This window comes from Lytechinus pictus, chromosome 16, assembly GCF_037042905.1.
Source record: "Lytechinus pictus isolate F3 Inbred chromosome 16, Lp3.0, whole genome shotgun sequence".
Taxonomy (NCBI): Eukaryota; Metazoa; Echinodermata; class Echinoidea; order Temnopleuroida; family Toxopneustidae; genus Lytechinus; species Lytechinus pictus.
Window position 1 is genome coordinate 14,005,332 of NC_087260.1, and position 19,771 is coordinate 14,025,102.

Sequence of the window (19,771 nt, forward strand, 5' to 3'; positions counted from 1 at the left end):
AGAAAAAAAGGGTTTTACATGCTCCATGAAGATTGAAATCATGTTGAACATTTTTGTACCCGAATTAGAAATATCTCAATTTTAATGTAATCAAACAGCAAGGAAAATGTGTATTTGTGTTATATCATGCGCTCAGTATAACATAATAAGCCAGTTCACGGTTAGCTCACGATCAACTTTTCTCAAATGACCTTTGTGATTTTTCATTAGGATAAGCGCTATCATTTTCAAATGTAGATGTTGCGTAAGCTTTACCGGTAGAGTATTCAAATTCTAAGAACAAAATGCATTGTATAGACCAGGTGACTAGAATAGTAGATCAGGCAGTGGCGTACCGTGGGTCACGGCATTGGGGGGGCACCAGCAAAAATTTTGAGTCACTAAGTGAGCGCGCGAAGCGCGCCCAGTTGCCAGGTATAACTAATAGAGACATTTTAAGGACAGTGCCATTAAACGGATATGTCTCTCACTGGTCAAATAATGCGAGCGCGAAGCGCGAGCTTAAAATATTTAAAATTTTTTATATTTAGACCTAAAAAGGGACATTATAATCAATCTTGTGTAATCATGATATGTACCTGTCTCGCTAAATAATGCGAGCGCGGAGCGCGAGCTGAAATTTTTGTAAATATTGACCCCCAAACAGGAAGACTTTAAGGACTATATTTTAGGAATCCATTAAGTGTATACACATCTCACCATAGTCATCTTATGCGAGTGCCAATAAGCGCTTGCTGATTTTGTTAGAATTACATCTTAACCTGCACATAAAGCACTTGTAATCATTATTAACATATTCAAATCTTGCGAGCGCGAAGCGCGAGCTGAAAATTTAGGAAATTCAGACCTGAAGAGGGGCATTTTAAGGCTTGTTTGTAGAAATTCACGAAGACCATACGTAGTTCAATAACCAAATGATGCGAGCGCGAAGCGCGAGCTGAAAATGTTTGATATTCAGATTAGAAAGAGGGACATTTAAGGACTGATTCTAGGAATTCATGGAGAGCAGACATATTTCACCAATCCACTACTGCGAACGTAAGCACGGAAAGGAAATGTTTTATTTCAAGACCTTAAAATGGGGCAATCACTTTAAGTAGTCATGAAAAAGAAGCATAGGGCCTACTATTGTACATAAAACAATAACTCGAAGTGCGAGGAAATATATTTTGCAGTTTGGTGTATATTGACTTGAAAACGGGAGGTTTTAGTATAACAGGATTATATATCTCGGTAAACAGACAATGCGAGCACCAGGAACAATGAAGACATAGGCCCTGAGCGAATTATGTTTCATAAAGTTATGAAAAAAATGTTTCTTATGTAAATAACATAACATAATTATGATGAACAATTATAATGAACAATAATGTCTTCTTTCCCACTTCGTTTCTCTTCCTTACTCCCTCTTTTTCTCCTTTTCCCCGTGTTCTTTTTTTTTTTTTTGGTCAGCCGATTGGGGGGGGGGGGCACGTGCCCCCCCCCCCCCCGTAGTTACGCCACTGAGATCAGGGATAAAGTTTGGAAATCTGTTTTATTGTCTGCGTTTAATTGGCACATTTGACTTTTGTTTAGGCTACTGTCAAATACCAGTGATTATGAAGGCTCTATTTATTACTCTTCAGCTTGGATATGATAAATATTTTGAAAGGCATACATGAATAATCATCAAATCACAAATGCCTATGTCAGTGAATTTGAAAGCCACCTTCATGGTTGTCTCCAATGACCTTTTTCTGCTCGTGCGCAGTTTACAACCGTGAACAGGGAAAGGACCCCTGCAGTTTCGCCCGCACAACCCGGTTCAACATAGCAGCGGTGCTCACTGTCAAGACAACTAAGATGAATGATTAATTCACTAGAAACACCATTCATATGATAATGAAATACTAAGTTCATTCACCCTCAATTGCCTTTGACCTTGACCACGTGACCTGAGACTCTTGCAAACTGATCAGTGATACTCATGAGTGTCGATCGGTGTTCATGGTGGTGGTAAGGGGGGGGGGTGACTGACGCAATATATTTTTTTCTCTGGGAGGGATTTTTTTCTTGGGGAGGGCAGTAGCGTAACGAGACTGACTTTTTAGGAGCCCGACACTGTATAGAAGGCAATGTTTTAAAAAAGCTGCGATTGAGCGAAGCGAGTGAGCAAACGTTTTTACCTTTTTAATACAAAAATATAATTTTGTAGCAGATTTCGACGTGATAATTATGAAATACATATTTCATCCTTTTTCTTTTCCTTTTATTTTTCTACTTCTTATTTCTTAATCGTAAAGCTGTGAGAGAAACGAGTGAGCAAATTTTTTGACCTTTTTAATACAGAAATCATATTTTGTGATAGATTTTGACTTGGTGATTATAAAATTTCATATTTCACACTTTTTCTTTTTGTTTGTCTCTTCTGCTACTCTCTTGGTCGTGGTACATTTTTTTTTTTGGGGGGGGTCTCGTAAGGGGGGGGGGTGGTCCTTGAAACTGAATTTTTAAGTATACATTAGCTTTACTTTTACAACAAGACTAGGTACTATACATGTAAGTAATAAAACAATAATGTGAGCTGAAACTTTTGAAAATTTACCTAAAAATTGCATTTCGTATCTCGACGTTCAAATAAAATGGTAAACATGTTCAATATGCACTCTTAAAATGTTGGGCAACATTCTGTTCACACAACAAATGGTTAAAACGTTATTTAATTATTGGTAGTTATAAACCAATAATGTGTGCTTTGGGTGAAAACGACACAGAATTTGTTGAGAACTACCCAGAAATTGATAAATTTTGAACCAATTGTTGTGTGGACAGTATCTTGCCCAACATTTTAAGGGCGTGTCGACTTTGCAAGATAGATTATCTCGCCATGTCGTCAAGTCGGTGGCACATTACAGTTTTTGTTTGATTAATACAATACCCAGATGACGTTAAAGATGAGAAGCAACAACCACTGTCTGTTCGTTCCCGATTCATCTCTGGTTTAAACCTCTGTCGGACTGAATTAATTTTCGCCCCCTTCCAAATTACCTTCAGTTCGCCGGTCTGGGTTCAAAACAAATAAGTGGGGGACTTATGAATTTATACCGTCTGTCGTTTTTCTTTGATTCAACATTTATACAGGGGCGGCGGAGCGAGGTTGAAAGTGGGGGGGGGGGCACATGGGAAAAGGGGCACCTTTTCTTTCGAAAAAGACAATGGGGGCAGCACGTGTAAACTTTAAAAATAAACTCGAAAGTGGGGGAGAGAAGCGACCGAGCTTATCATTGAGGCACTTTTGCATTTTGTTAAGTAAAATTGGGACACTGATTCGAGATATGGCACTTGGTAACACGCAAAATAGGTCCTTCTCAGGTGAAAGGGGAACAGTACACGTTCGTGAGGGGGCATTTTTTGCTTAAAAGGACACTTTTTCAGTGCTTCAAAAATTGGGGGGCAGTGTGCCCCCGGTCCCCCAGGATCGCCGCCCCTGCATTTATACATTTTACATTTAGAGAGAATTTCTTGAGAATGAATTAGAACAAATGATAATGGCTTTGTGCTTGCTTGACCGTTTTGACCTCTTGGAGTACCTTTTTTTAATTTCCAATTCGTCTGATGCTAATTCGTCCAATTGCCAACTCGTATTTTGGTCTAACATCAGTTCGTCCACTATCCACATGGTCTAAGTGCCAATTCGTCCACTCACCATTTCGTCTAATAACCAGTTGGTTCAATAGCCGTTAAGTCCATATACCATTTGGTATAATTGGACTAAAAGTGATGATTGGGCCAAATGGTTAGGCCTATTAGACTAAATGGTTGTTAGACGGAATGTTAATGGACGGAATGGCATTAGACTATCAAAATGAAAGTAGACCATGTGGAGAGTGGACAAGTTGGCAGTAGATGAATTGGCAATTTACCACCTTTTTTTTTGGGGGGGGGGGGTGGGGGAGCGCGTTGTAGTTATATCCATCGATATAACTACAAGATGGCGGCCCGATGACATCAATTAAAAAATCGATTGTGATATATTAGCTTGTATACATTCATCAATCATGCAATGATCCATTGACATGATCGGCTGACTTTAAGTGATGTCGTCCATTAATTCATACCTCGTACAGGATCGTCGTAGAGTTGTTAGTGCAGGTGGCGTTCTTCACTCCCTTCCTAACAAACGCAGGAAATTCTACATCTACGGAAAAAAGGAGGGGATATAGGTTAGACCATTTTTTTTTTTTTTTTACAATATTTTATCATATTGTATCAATATAATTCCAGTCCGTGCTTACGTTCGCTTTAATGGATTAGTGATATATGTCTGATCGTCACGAATTCCGAAAAACAGTCCTTAAAATGTCCCTTTTTCTGGTCTGAATATTTTCAGCTCGCACTTCGCGCTCGCAATCTTTTATTAGTGAGATACGTACCATGTACATGATTACGTTTAAAAAGTGCTTCTTGCATGTTAAGGTGTAATTCTAACAAAATCAGCAAGCACATTGAGCTCGAATTAGATGACTATGTCATGTATGGTGAGATATGTATGCTATGCTCTTCATGAATTCCTATGTCCTTAAAATGTCCCTAGTTGGGGTCAATATATACAAAACTTTTAGCTCGCGCTTCGCGCTCGCATTGTTTGTTTAGTGAGACAGATACGTATCATGATTTGAAAAGTTTGCTTGTAATTTTTAGGTCTGAATATCAAACTTTTCATTTCGCGCTTCGCGCTCCCATTATTTAATCAATGAAATACATGTCCGTTTAATGGCAGTCTTTAAAATGTCTCTATTAGGTCAGTATACCTGGCAATTGAGAGACTAAAAATGTTTGCAGGTGCCCCCCCCCCCCATGCCGTGACCCACGGTACGCCACTGGACATAGTCTAACTAGAACAATAATGATAACAAAAAACAGCATTGATGCATATGGAGGAATAGGACTAGGATTGGACCTGATCTACTTTTGGTTTAACTTTGGCCCGTAGCCATTTTGAGATTTCTGGTGTCAGGAGATCAGCTCCGACTGTATGCCTACGTGTATTGCAGTGTTGTAGTGCCTTGATGCTCGGCCTTGGCCTTAAGGCCTACTTTTTCAAAGCCTTGGTATTGAGATGGCCTTGGCCCTGAGGATTTTGAGCCTTGAAATCTTAAGGCATTTTGTTTTTTGCACTTTCATTTGTTTTTATATAATTATAAATGTTTTAATTGCTCCGTATATCTAATGGTCAATATTGCATAGGTTATGTAGATTCGAATCAGTGATAGGTCATTACGCCATCACGTGACCATAGCTGCGAGGATCGCATTTGTTATATTCTAGGTTTTGACGTCACCTCAGTGAATATAACTGCGTTGTATTGTCAATTGCGGCATTATATTCACTAAGGTGACGTCACTCGCTGCGCACAAGTTGCGTAATCTGGTAGTTTATTTGATGTACGCGCTAGTGTTAACGCGTCGATTGCATAAATAACGCGTTTGATGTATTTTCCCAAAAAATTATATTATGACGTATCGGATGGATCAGAGCTGTAGCAAGAATTTCGGGTTGGAGCCAGATGATGAAGGCAATCTCTGATGGCGAATCACCATAGACTATATAATAGAACAGATATTGCCAGGTCTATATTTTGAATAAATAACATTTCAACTCCCCTCCAAAGCTATATTTTCCCTCGGGAGAATATTTTCCCTCAGCGCTGCGCGCTTCGGGCAAAATATAACTCCGTCGGGGAGAGGAAATGTTATATTCAAACTAAAGGTAGGCAATATCTGTATAATACTACAAGTCAGCAGTAGCAGCAGCAGCAGTAGTAGTAAGTGTACTTAGCAGTGCCATCAATTGTAATTATCGCCATTATCAAGAATTATCATCACATAATTATGTAACAAAGAAAACAGAAGTGATGAAAAATAACATTACTTATTGGTAATGTGTTGTAATAATGACTAATGATGATAATGGCAATATCAATGATAATGATAATAATGATTATGATAACGATTATAGTGATTTTATGACAGGAATAATTCTGACAGATCTGACTGTAATTTTGACAACAATTTTCATACTTTAAAAAATAGCTAACTCTAAAGATTGATAACAAGTTTGATTTTTATTCCATTAGGATTTTCCTTGTATTATTTTCTTTGACCAACAAAGTTAGAATGTTTTAAGTCTTAATGATATTCTGAAAAGATTTGGTAAACTTGGAACACAATCTTCAATTTTGTCATTTCCAAATGGGCTATGTCAATGGCATGATGAGCCAAACATTTTGAGGGGCCAAGCATGGCATATAGAGCAAAATATCTGCCCCCAAAAAAGTTGAAAACGATTGAAGCGAGCAAAATTGTTCACCCTCTTACTATAATTATTAGAAAAGCTAATTTGTGATAGTTTGTGACAATATGTTAAGAAAATGATATCACATTTACTACTTTTCCTTTCCTTTTATAAGTTTATTCTTGGTGGTGGAACTTCTTGTCTCTCTCTTTTTTTTTCTGGGGTCTTATATATTTTAAGCAGGCGAGAAAGAGGAATGGGAAAAGAGATAGAGAGAAAGGGGAGGCTGGTGAGGCAGAATATACTACAAAATCAGTTAGTATGTTGATAGGCAGTACATCTTATTAAATTGTATATATTTTATTTTGGTCTAGTGTCCCAGATTGACAAAGCAAAGTAAAAAAAAAAAAAGGTTACTTATTTTTAATCATATGGTTCTACAATGAATTTCATTTCACTACGGTTTCAAGGAAACAAACAACATATTTATTTTTGTGTCAGTGTGGTTTAATAGATAACCACTCTATTTTATTGTTTCCAGGAATAATTAAGATTTACCCTCCCCCAACTAATGGTATGGGGTGCGCCCCGTTTATTTGATATCCTTTTGAATATAACTTTATATTGTTAATATTCTTTATTCCGGTTTTTTGAGGTAAAATAAACTGTGTAGAAGATACAAGAAATGATAATTGAAATTTAAAAGTGGTTGTAAGCAGAAAAAACCATGAATACTGACAAGAGCCCTTAAAATGACTCATTTTCAGGTTAGCATTTGAAAATTTCAACTTGCGCTTTGTGCTCTCTTGCCCCCCCCCCCCCCAAAAAAAAAAAAGTTTCTTGTTGGAAAAATTCCCGTTTTCTAAAATCGAAAAAGAAATATCTTTTTTTTATAGTAAAACATAATACTTTTTTGGTTCGAAAATCACAAAATTTTGGATCGCGCTCGCATAAATTATTAGGTACTCATTCTGTTCCCATTTACAAAAAAAATGCTTAGAATGTCCTGTTTTTCAGGTTGAAATATCACAAAATTATGTATCCTATTTATCACTAAATGCAGCCTAGAACAGCTTCCTTTTCTGGTCAGTAAAAATTTGAGCTCGCGCTTCGCGCTCGCGTTAATTCTTTAGTAAGATGCACATCTTTTTCATGATTACAAAAACAGCTCGGAAAATTTAATTTTCATTTCTTATTACACGAAATGTACAGAAGTTTGAGCTCGTGATTCGCTCTGGCAACATCACGCAAGGATGCCCTTTTAACAGTGATTAGCGCCATAATTGACCAAAAATCGAGTTTTACAACTTCAGAATTGATTTTTTTTTTCAAAACCGCTTGCTCGCTACGCTTTCTCACGGAAAAGTAAAGCCTAAATCAAAATATCTACATGTACCTTATCAATTAGAAATCACTTTGAAAAGGCTTTGCTGAACTTAATTTATACAAAACACACAACTTCTTCATGCATTTTGAAAATATATGTTTGCAACACGATGCTCATTTTGACTTATAAGTGCATTTTTTTGCTTTGTCCCCCCCCCCCAAAAAAAAAAAAATATATATATATATATATATATACGTTCTGCCTCCTCTGTCCCAGGGAGTGGAGAAAGACGTTGAGAATGGGCATGCCAGGATTAGATGACCGTGGTAATAAAAATTATTGCAATGTAACTCGCCTAGAAAAAGAATGGATTAAATGTACAAAGGTAACTATATCATTTTAATATTATGTCTAAATCTATCATGAAATTATTTTTGTTTTACATGCACAAGGGTCAAAATTTTCGCTCGCTCACACCTTTTATACATGTTGCCATGTGTGTCAAGTCTGCCGCCTAAGCATGGTTGTCTCATTGTTCCATATATCGAAAGTTTGAAATGCCTTGGCCTTGGGTTTCCATGCCTTGGCCTCAGCCTTGGGTAGTGAAGCCTTGGCCTTGGTTATTAAAGCCTTGGCCTTGGCTCGGAGGTTTGAGCCTTGACTACAACACTGGTGTATTGTGTTAAGCATCATCTTCATGGTTTGTTTTCTACATCATTCATTAATAGCGAGAATGTATGGGTGGCCAAAAGGGTCAAATCATTCTGTTTATTTTCATCCTATTAATCGTTAGTCCTTTTGGCCGCCCATAAGAATGTGTTCGGTCATAGTTACGATGATATCTGAACCGATCACAACACAGAATTTAATGATTAAAAGAAATTAGTCTTCAGATTATGAATCTGCAATGCAAAATACTTTTTCTTCAAGGGACAAAGTTCTGAGTAAAAAAAAAATGCCTCACTTCCCTCGGATGAATGATTCCCTCCATGCTTTCCAAAAGTTTGTTTTATAATAAAATGCCTTGAATGATATTCTATAGGCATGATCATGATAATCTTAATAGGAAAAACTATTTCATACATTCATTGTACAACTATCTGAACGAAGAAATAAAAGCAAAACAAGCCACTCTTTTCTGAGACCATTTCACAGCTACATAATTTTGAAACAAAAATGAACATTTTTTACGATACCATCTTGTTTGAGTTGTTTGCGTTGTCCGTCTGCGTCAAAGCCCCAAACATATGCATCACCAGCATCGGAAACAATAAGGGTGTGATCGCCTCCAGTGGCAATATGTTGAATTACCATACCACTTGGAAGACCTTCGACTAAAGTCGGACATCGGGTACGTCGCTTCACCTTTGTTTTTCCCCACGAATACAAGCTCCCTCCTGTAAAAAGCACCGACAAATTAGCAACGTAAAAATAGCAACAGTACACTTTCAAACAATAAATGATTATAGAAAATGTAAATGATAATTGATATTCAAGATGAGCGTTGTGGCACATTGGATTAGTCTCCTGAAACAGAGGGTCGTGGGTTCGAATCCCAGCCATGGCATAATTTTCCTTCAGCAAGAAATAGATCCACATTGTGCTGCACTCAACACAGGTGAGGTTAATGGGTACCTGGCAGGAATTTGTTCCTTGAACTCGTTGAAACGAAGTGCGCGTAACAGCTGCTCTGCTAAAGCTAGGGGTTATTATGCTTCTTTATTGTAGAGCTTAGAGATGTCGGGTAAAGTAAGTGTTCAGGGGCCCGTTGCAGAAAGAGTTGCGTTTAAACGCAAGCCAAAAAATCAATCGCAAGTCCCAAATGCGCGTTGTTGATTGGTTGAAAATCAAGTTACGCATGATTTTTAGAGTTGCGATTGATTGCAACTCTTTCTGCAACGGGCCCCAGCGCTATTAGTCCGGGAGCATGCAAGGACCTGTGAAAAATGAGTTCGTACAACCCACACCACAGGAAAGGTTGGATACCTTAGGTAGTTAATATGGACCCTCTAGACCACTGCTAGGTAGGTAGTAGTCTCAAATTGTGGTATCACTTTTTACTACCGTTTAATTTAAAGAGCAATGTAAAATAGCAACAACAAAATAATCAATAACTTTTAAGGGGAAGGGGAAATGTAACCTGCTATATCTCCGCTTGTATATGTCATAAATACGTCATTCATGTATCAAAATGTTGCTGGGTGACAGCTCTAACGTTACAGCAACATTCAAAAGTGAAATTGAGATATCGAACCTTCAAAATAGGAATGCACTAATGGCCAGTGTCCATTTCCATCTCAAGTAGATATGAAAAAATTGGGACAATAAAATTTATTTTTGTGTTTAAATATGTGTCGCTCTATAAGACTATACTTTGATTATATATGCATTATCCATAACAATATAAAGATTTTTGAACATTTTCAGATATGTTCTAACTAGCATGCGGGCTACTATGTTAATCTTGTAGTGCCGTTAGTTCTGGATCCAACGCTGCTTAAATCAATTGGAATTACTTTTTTACTGGCAATATAATCTGCATCTAAACCAAATTGGCGTAGGACCCCGCTCTCAAAAATTAAAATGATGGGGCCAGATATGGAGTATGGGGCAAAATGTCTAAGGAACTGTTTTCGCGACCGAAGCGATTGAGCAAAAAATACATTTTAATACATCACTCTGATTTTCGGACAGATTATAACATATTATCCATGCAGAAAATATAATATTTCCTCCTTTTTTTTCTTCTAACTTCATTTTTATCGTGAAATTTGTTTTGGGGGTCAACGGCCCCAAGCCCCTCATTTTTAGAGCAGTATTCATTACTGAACATTATAAAATGTAAATATTTCCAAGTCGCTTTCCCCCTCATTCTTTGTTTATATCAACCCCCCCCCCCAATAAGTATGATGATCTCCGTCATCTAAATAACAAGTACTATACTCAGTATTCCCATTAATCTGAAAGTAATAAAGTAATTGAAGGAATGTAGCAGTTTTTTGTTGTATTATTTAACTTTATTTCAATTCAATTAAACATCTATTTTATTCCAATTGACATTTAATCAATTTTCATGTATAATATACAAATCAATAATATCACTAATATACAGTGCGTATCAAAACAAGTGGAATGCCTCTGGCGGTCTCACCTGCATCACGCGATTCAATATATTAGCAGTGCTGACGTTGAAAACTACTATAAAATAATTATTCACAAAAAACACCATTCAGATAATGATACAATACTACGTTCATTGATATTTGACCTTGATCATGTGACCTAAACTTGTCAATGATACTTGATTACCCCTATATCCACATTTTATACACTATATCTACAGACTTTGAAAGTTATGACAGCAATCTAATAATTACCTCTAAAATGGCCAAAGTTCAATGACCTTAAATGACCTTTGACTTTGGTCATGTGACCTGAAACTCGCATGAGATGTTCAGTGATACTTGATGACTCTTATGTCCAAGTTTTATGAGCTAGACCAATATACTTAGAGTTATGATGGTAATTCAGCAAATACCCCCAACATGGCCAAAGTCCATTGACCTTTGACCTTGGTCATGTGACCTGAAACTCGCACAAGATGTTCAGTGATACTTGGTTACTATTATGTCCACGTTTTATGAACTAGACCAATACACTTACACGGATATGATAGTAATTCAACAAATACCCTCAACATGGCCAAAGTTCATTGACCTTAAATGACCTTTGACCTTGGTCATGTGACCTGAAACTCGGACGGGATGTTCAAAGATACTTGATTACTCTTATGTCCAAGTTTCATGAATCATGCAGATCCATAAACTTTCAAAGTTATGATGGTAATTCAACACATACCCCATTCGGCCAAAGTTCATTGACCTTTGACCTTGGTCATGTGACCTGAAATACGCACAGGATGTTTAGTGATACTCGATTACTATTATGTCCAAGTTTCATGAATCAGATCCATAAACTTTCAAAGTTATGATGGAAATTCAACAGATACCCCCAATTTGGCCAAAGTTCATTGACCCTAAATGACCTTTGACCTTGGTCATGTGACGTGAAACTCAAGCAGGATGTTCAGTAATACTTGATTGAACTTATGTCCAAGTTTCATGAACTAGGTCCACTTTCTAAGTTATGCTGTCATTCAAAAACTTAACTTTCGGTTAAGATTTGATGTTGATTCCCCCAACATGGTCTAAGTTCATTGACCCAAAATGACCTTTGACCTTGGTCATGTGACTTGAAACTAAGGCAGGATGTTTAGTAATACTATATTAACCTTATGGCTAAGTTTCATGAACTAGGTTTATATACTTTCTAAGTTATGCAGTCATTTAAAAAATAACCTTCGGTTAAGATTTGGTGTTGACGCCGCCACCGCCGCCGCCGTCGGAAAAGCGGCGCCTATAGTCTCACTCTGCTTCGCATGCATGTAAGACAAAAACGGGACAGATTTGAAAATTCTATAATTTTTTTTTCTTCAAATTATGATGTCTATATTTTGGTGTTAATAGGTGCTCTGAACTCTTATCTTTCGAATGCCATTAAAAAAATTTAGTTTCGTTAATGCTTGAGCGAACACGGAATGTTCTTGTATGGGGTTAAAAGGGAGGCTTGCGCCAGAATGGCATAAAATGATAAATATGATGATCGGACTTTTTGCTATAAAAATCAGCAGACTTCTTAACCTTTTCATTATCTTTGCCATAATTTTCAAATTATGCGGTCAAAATTCATTTTCAAATCTATTTGTTTGCTTGAATTGTTGTTGTTGTTTCTTTTTAATATGTTATCTTTTAGCTTTAAATATTCCTTCTTCAAGCAAAAACATTTTTTTTTTCAACCGAAGTATGGGAGAGCTTGTGTTTTTTTCAAATCCTTTCATTGTGCGCTAGAAAGGTTACGGTGCCTTTTGAACAGTGTCATACAGATTGGCGGGGGTTCGGGGATGCCCCCCCCCCCCCCTCAATTAAAAAAAATCACGACCAAGAAAAAAAGTGGAAAGGAAAGATATAAAGTAAAATATGATATTATTTTCTGAGTATTATGTCAAAATCTATCACAAAATTTGATATTGTAATAAAAAAGTGGGAATTTTTGTGTGCTCGCTTCACTCGCTCACAACTTTTTATTACATTTTTCCCGATCTGCCATATCTAGCTCCTTCAAAATTGACTCAATACACCATTGCCATTGAAAGACATGAATCCCTTCCTGTTAATCCTGTCAAACATATAATTAAACTTGGTCAAGGAATCAAGCAGTTGAAAAATGGATTCATGTCTTTTAAAGGTACCATAACATAATTTGTTTTACATAATAAAAGGATTAATTACAAGTTTTCCCAATTAATAATGCGAATCTTCTTGCTTGGGTTGACAAAAAGTCTTCATTTATTCCTTATGAGGGAAAATTCAAAGGTAAAAGAGATTTAATTGAAAAAAAATTCAACTGAATAAATAAATAAATTTGTATATAAAATTTGACAGCATAATTCGAAAATTATGGCACAGATAACGAAAAAGTTAAGAGGAAGTCTGCTGATTTGATCATCATATTACTCATATTCTGCCATTCTGGCGCAAGCCTCTTTTTGAACCCCCGGCAAAAACGTCCCGTGTTCGCTCAAGCATGAACAAAATTTATTTTTTAATTGCATTTCAAAGATAAGATTTCAGAGCATCTCTATTAACATCAAAATATAGATATTATAATTTGAAACAAATTTTGTATAGACTTTTCAAAACTGTCCCGGTGTTTTTTTTATACGCACTGTAGTAGAGAAAACAATGAATGTAAAATACACTATATAAATTGTACATGAAAGAGTGCGTAAAAACCCAGAAAGCAGATCCCTTTGTCGAAAATCGGGATACCTTTAAAACCATGAGTAAAAAAAAAAATAAAAAAAAAAAAAAAACTTATGATGCAAATGACCTAGGAGGAGATTTAACGCATATTTAAGTGCAGCAGCTTTTTACTTTTATTGATCTCCTGCAAATTATTGAGGAAATATTTGCTCAAAATATTATCCTGGCATATTAAAGCCTATATATTTAGAAATATCGTCTTTTCATACGTCAGACGCTTCTGACGAAGTCTTATTAAAGACGAAAGCAAAAGCTAAAATGGTGTCCTGCGTCATCTTTTGAGTTGGCCTCATCACAATATGTTTCAAACTCACACCTCAAGAGCGTTTGGTACAAGTAAACTTGTCATATATATATATATATATATATATATATATATATATATATATATATATATATATATATATATATATATATATATATATATATATTACAGATATTTACCTCGTGTAAGGGCGAGGGAGTGGTTATGCCCACATGCTATTTTGATGACATTTTGGTTTGAAAGTTCAGTGATAAGCCTGAAATAGAGGAAACAAGTGAACAAAGAAAATATTAATTAAACTTGATTCTACTCGAACTGATTACTTGTTTTTCAGAGGAACATTGCATTGGCGATGACCTCATCATAAATGCAATCGATTTATTCTCTCCGACTACCAGACACGACCTTTTAAGAACAAACTTTGTTTACAAAATAGTACAAGGAGGTATGTATTACCCCCTTATTGTACCCCTCCCCTTTCGAAAGTGAGGATGCCCTTTTCGGAGTGAAGACTCTCTTTTCAAAAAATAAGTTTCCGTTTTTGAATGACAATCATTTATAATGTTATTATTTGTTTTGCCTTTTGTTATTATTATCATTGTTATTATTATTGCTATCATTATTATTATCATTATTATTGTTATTTTTATCATTATAATTATTATTATTATTATTATTATTATTATTATTATTATTATTATCAGTATTATTATCATTATAATCATTATTTTTGTTATTATTATCATTATAATTATTATTATTATCATTATAATTATTATTATTATCATTTTTATTATCATTATTATTATTATCATGATAATTATTGTTATTATTATTATTATTATTAAAATTGTAATTATTATTATTATTATCATTATATTGTTTTTATTATAATTATTATTATTATCAATATCAGTATTACATCTTACTCGGCCTGTGCAAATACGCCCAACATACAATATAAAGCAAATCAATTAAACAAACACTTCAAATACAAAGACAAAAATAACTGTTGCAGTAACGCAAAAAACATTTAGACACTGAATGCACCTGCTGCCAGGCGCTGGGCAAAGTTAGCCAAATATCTGTAGTCCTCGGACCGCCTTAAATCATAACCTATCCAGCTGAATCCAATTTCGTATTTATGTGACATGATCATTGCATAAATTCGCAGTTTAAATTGCATATATTAAATTTGAAGAAAAAAATCTGTTAAATTGAACGAGTGAAAAATAATATTTTCACTTTTATTGCCCTCCCTAATTGGAGAGTGAGCTTCCAATTGATATAACCCACATTTAGTAAAAGTATATAGATGTACACGGTTTTGCTCAAAAGTTAGTGAACCCCACTACCAGTGGCGTACCTAGGATTTTCCACAGGGGGGGGGCAAATTCGTCCGCCAAAAAATTTGACAAGCAAAAAAAAAAAAGGTTTTCAACACTCGTCAGGGGGGTTCAAGGGATATGTCCCTTGCATGGGTTGCATGCAGTCTGCCCCCTCTGCCCCCCCCCCCCCGTAGGTACGCTAGTGCCCACTACAAAATGTTGTCTACATTTAACACTTAGCATGTAGAAAACAACACCTCAATGTTCGGCGAGGCCAGAGAAAAAAAAATATTGAATGTAATATCTTATCACCTGACTTCACTTGCAAAATTTGAACACTTTAAACTGTATATAAATATGTTCATTTTCTGGTGAAGTTCAATAACATTTGAGCACCACTGTATAATGTTGAGAGAGTATATGTATCAACATTATAATACATATAGAAAAGAGTGAGGGGGAGGGGCAGATGACCCCCCCTCCCCCTCCCCGAGTATTGCATACAAACCCACCTTGGAGTGTGTTTCTCCTCCTTCTGTCCTCGATAGACCTGATTAGGTCTTTGTTTCTCAAGAGAACGTCCGAGTTGCCCGTTATCATTCTTACCCCAACTGTAAACGCGACCACGGGCAGAGAGCGCGAGAAAGTGAGAACGGCCGCAGCTCACGTTCATGATTGCGTCGTCGTTGGCCGCTCCGGATGTCGGAAAATTCACCCTGACTGTTCGATAAGTGTAAATCAAAGTTTTCATGAGACTTCATTGAAGGAGTTCTGATATCATATGAGAAAATGAATGTTTTCGTAAAATGTACTCTCTTATTGTTAAATGAGGACTAAATAATCCAAGACCATGCCTTGCTATTTATCTGATCAACCACAACTATATGGAAAGCCCGCAATCCAATTAACATCTAACATTTTCTATTATGATGGATATTCATGCAACTACATGTGGGACTCTTGATTTTCGGGGGGGGGCATTGTGCAAATTTCTGGCTGTATACAAATTATAACATTGCTGGATTTCCATTATTTTTTTTGATCGGATTAATAACAACTCTTTTTGAGAGAGGACCCAGTGCGCTTGCACAAGTTACGATCCACGTAACCGATCGTTCTAAACTCGATACTAAATTTAGATGCAGCCAAACCAAAATCTAAATTTCTAGTCTCATTATCACTCCTATCGATAATCCCTATTGTTATAATGGTTACCATATTTATGCTGTTTGCTGACATCTGATACATCACACGCATAGACACGCCCTTCCGACGTAACCATGACGACGGTCTTCGAGTTATTACAGACATCTCTTATCTGCTTCCCCTTGATGTGGTATTTCTTAATCACCATGACAACATCAAAATTGTTATTTGATGCCATTTCTGTCCTAATAGGGAAGCAACAATATCATTTAAACGTAACGTTAGAGAATGGCCGTAGAATTTAACGAGTTACGTCACCCTTGGGATCTGATCTCTAATCTTGGGTTTCTAATGAAGTAGCGAAAATGGCAGAATATTCGTGGTACATTTAAACCTCCTCATCATCATTATTGCAGCCATCGCAGCGGCTATCATCGTCCCTACTATCACCACCCTCATGACCACCACCACCAACAACTTCATCACTCTGATTATCAGTAATCCGTAACACAAAACTTAGCAATGATCGTAGAACATTTTTCTACGATTGATTCCATTGGCTACAATGCAGCGGCGTACCCAGATTTTCCAAAAGCGGGGCAAATTTTTTGGAGGATATTTCGTCCGCGAAAAAAATTGACAAAAAACATACCGCAAATAAATGAGATTTCGTACCAGAAAAAAATTGACAAGCAAAAAAAAGGTCTTCAAGTTCAAAAGAGGGGGCACACGTCTGTTTTCATTGCATTTTTTACATTACAAATTATTAATTTTGCTACTCAAAAGGGAGGGCATGTCCCCTGGATCAGTTGTGACTCGTCAGGGGGGCAGGGATACGTCCCCCTGCCCCCCCCCCCCCCTTAGGTACGCTATGCTACAATGTACAATCAATCGTAGAAATCAATTAAGCGTACGATTAATCGCTAACCTTTGTGTTACGGGACCGAGGCGTGGTTCCAGGATTTTTTTATGAAATGGGCGCGTTTTGTCCCACATATTTTACAAGCCAGACAAAGAAAAATAGGATAACAGAGGTCATCACTAAAAAATGAGGGTCGTATTGTCTCCAGAACAAACTTGACAAGCAAACAAGAATGAAAGCCATTTGGTGTCTAGAAAAACTGACGAGAGAAAAAAAAGGCCACCATCCGGGGCCACCATCAACTTATACGGACCTTCCGCCCCCGGAATCTGCACATGATGATGATCATCATCGGCATCTCAACATCATCATCGTCGTCATCATTATCATCATCATCACCACCACCCCCATCATGCACCTACCCCCTCCCCAACCAATTTGCAAACTATAAATCGTAACACTGACGGATGCTGCAATATATTGAGTAAACTTGTGGAGATCATTATTTCATATACAAATTCATGAATTGAAATGAACTGATAACGAAGAACAACGATGTTATACAATTATATGATGAATGTTCCCAAATTAATTAAACATAGGTAAAAACTCACAATTTCGCTCTGATTTCTCACACCAAAAAAAAGCTGCTAGCTGTAGTGACGTTTTCCGGAGAGTGATCCACCTGACGGTACTTTACGGAGATTTATATGGCTTGGTGTGGAAAAAGTGTGGACTGGGAATTCCCACTTGTTGCGAAATGAGGAATAGGCAACTTGAATAGTTATGACATCGTGGATTTATACGCAAATGGGATTCCCCGCTCCGAGCTCTCTTATAAACACAATAGGGCACACGAGAGTAATTCATCTGCGCGCGAAGCATGTCGGACAGGCGTAAGTAAAGGTCACATGACTTTATTGATTAAAATAATTCATTAAAAATAGATCAAATGTTTGTATATCAAAAGAAAAACGATAGAGATAATGCTATGTTCATACTCTTTCATAATTAAGGCGTTTGGGGAGGCTAGACTGCATTTTTGTATTTCATTTTAATTATTATTACCCACAATGCAGTTCTGGTTTTTCTGGCAATGAACTGGCCGAAATTATGGTTAGTCTTATTTCAGGCCATTTAACTTTTGATTGAGCTGGGCAAGTACCTGATTAACATATCAAGTCTTAATGTACTGTTAACTGTGACTAATGTCAGTGAATTAAAGCAAAATCTATCGAGGGATTGATTTTTAATGATTTTTTGATGAGCTGTGATATAACACGTGAGTGAATGGGGGTCTGTAATACTCATGTGTGCCCTATAGCGCGACTACACTTCTACACTGTCGTTGCTAAGACTGGGCGTCGTCTACTAGAAATCGGTGGTGAGAATGCTTCAAACAGTTTTATGCAAAGTGATAGGTTATGTTTGACAACAGTTGATAAGTATGTAACTCGGCATTTAGTGCATTTATCGCTTACGATGCTGAAATGACGCTTTCAAATGTATATTCAATGCTTGTTATCATTTATCATGCAGAAATGCGAGTTTCTCTACTGTCATATAGGAAATCAGATCTGGTTGGTTTGAGAGTGTGAAATGAAATAAGTAGGGATTTCAAATGATAAATAAATTATAATTATCATCAGGATTCCTATGTTCAATATTTAGAGCACGCAGAGAAAGAAAGATGAACAAAACATTAAAATACATCTGACTTGTCTCAGTCAGATGTTATACATCATAGATTGCGCACTTGAATAGAATACTATCTACGGGAGGAAGGGGGGGGTGGAGCTGAACCGGGGTACATACCTCATCCTCCTGGTTTGTAAGCAGGGCGGGGTTGATGCCTATAGCATCCCACCCCCCCTTCTTCCTCCAAATTAGTGGTTATAATGACGAAGAGAGGCGAAATGAGCAAAAGAAATGCTTTTACTCTTTGTTTGTTATCAATTTTCTTTGATTTACTTTGTTTATTTTTATGCGAATACAAAGGTAACAAAACACCTCGAAAAAAATTAAACATGTAAAAGAGTTGTAAATCCACACAATTCATATTTAGCTCATTGATGGACATCAAGCAAGTAGAATTTGTAGCTGCAATACCATAGAAAGCGCACAAAATATATGAATGGAACACTGCATTTTTACATTAAAATGAGGGGTGTCTAATGAGAGGTTTTCTTTTCTTTTAACAAGTTTAGTCAGATTAGGTATTGAATGCAAGGTATCAATCTCTTCAGGAGAACCTACTCTTTCTTTGGAGACCCAATTTTTTTACTTTTTGTTATTTGACCCGCAGTATAGGGCACACGAGAGTAATTCATCTGCGCGCAAAGCATGTCGGACAGGCGTAAGTAAAGATCACATGACTTTATTGATTAAAATAATTCATTAAAAATAGATCAAATGTTTGTATATCAAAAGAAAAGCGATAGAGATAATGCTATGTTCATACTCTTTCATAATTAAGGCGTTTGGGGAGGCTAGACTGCATTTTTGTATTTCATTTTAATTATTATTACCCACAATGCAGTTCTGGTTTTTCTGGCAATGAACTGGCCGAAATTATGGTTAGTCTTATTTCAGGCCATTTAACTTTTGATTGAGCTGGGCAAGTACCTGATTAACATATCAAGTCTTAATGTACTGTTAACTGTGACTAATGTCAGTGAATTAAAGCAA

At 36.5% G+C, this 19,771-nt stretch overlaps 1 protein-coding gene across 1 annotated transcript in view; it reads right to left on the reverse strand.

Moving 5' to 3' along the window:
* LOC129278786 (probable E3 ubiquitin-protein ligase HERC4) overlaps positions 1–17,819 on the reverse strand; it is a 50,372-nt gene extending 32,553 nt beyond the window's left edge. The window contains exons 1-7 of the mRNA XM_064111494.1: positions 17,698–17,819; positions 16,291–16,466; positions 15,588–15,795; positions 13,927–14,003; positions 8,797–8,997; positions 4,098–4,177; positions 2,918–3,042 (exon numbers count right to left, since the gene is read on the reverse strand). Coding sequence (XP_063967564.1) covers positions 2,918–3,042; positions 4,098–4,177; positions 8,797–8,997; positions 13,927–14,003; positions 15,588–15,795; positions 16,291–16,459 — 860 coding nt within the window. The 5' untranslated portion in view covers positions 16,460–16,466; positions 17,698–17,819. The remainder of the gene's footprint in view (positions 1–2,917; positions 3,043–4,097; positions 4,178–8,796; positions 8,998–13,926; positions 14,004–15,587; positions 15,796–16,290; positions 16,467–17,697) is intronic.
* Positions 17,820–19,771: the final 1,952 nt, after the last annotated feature.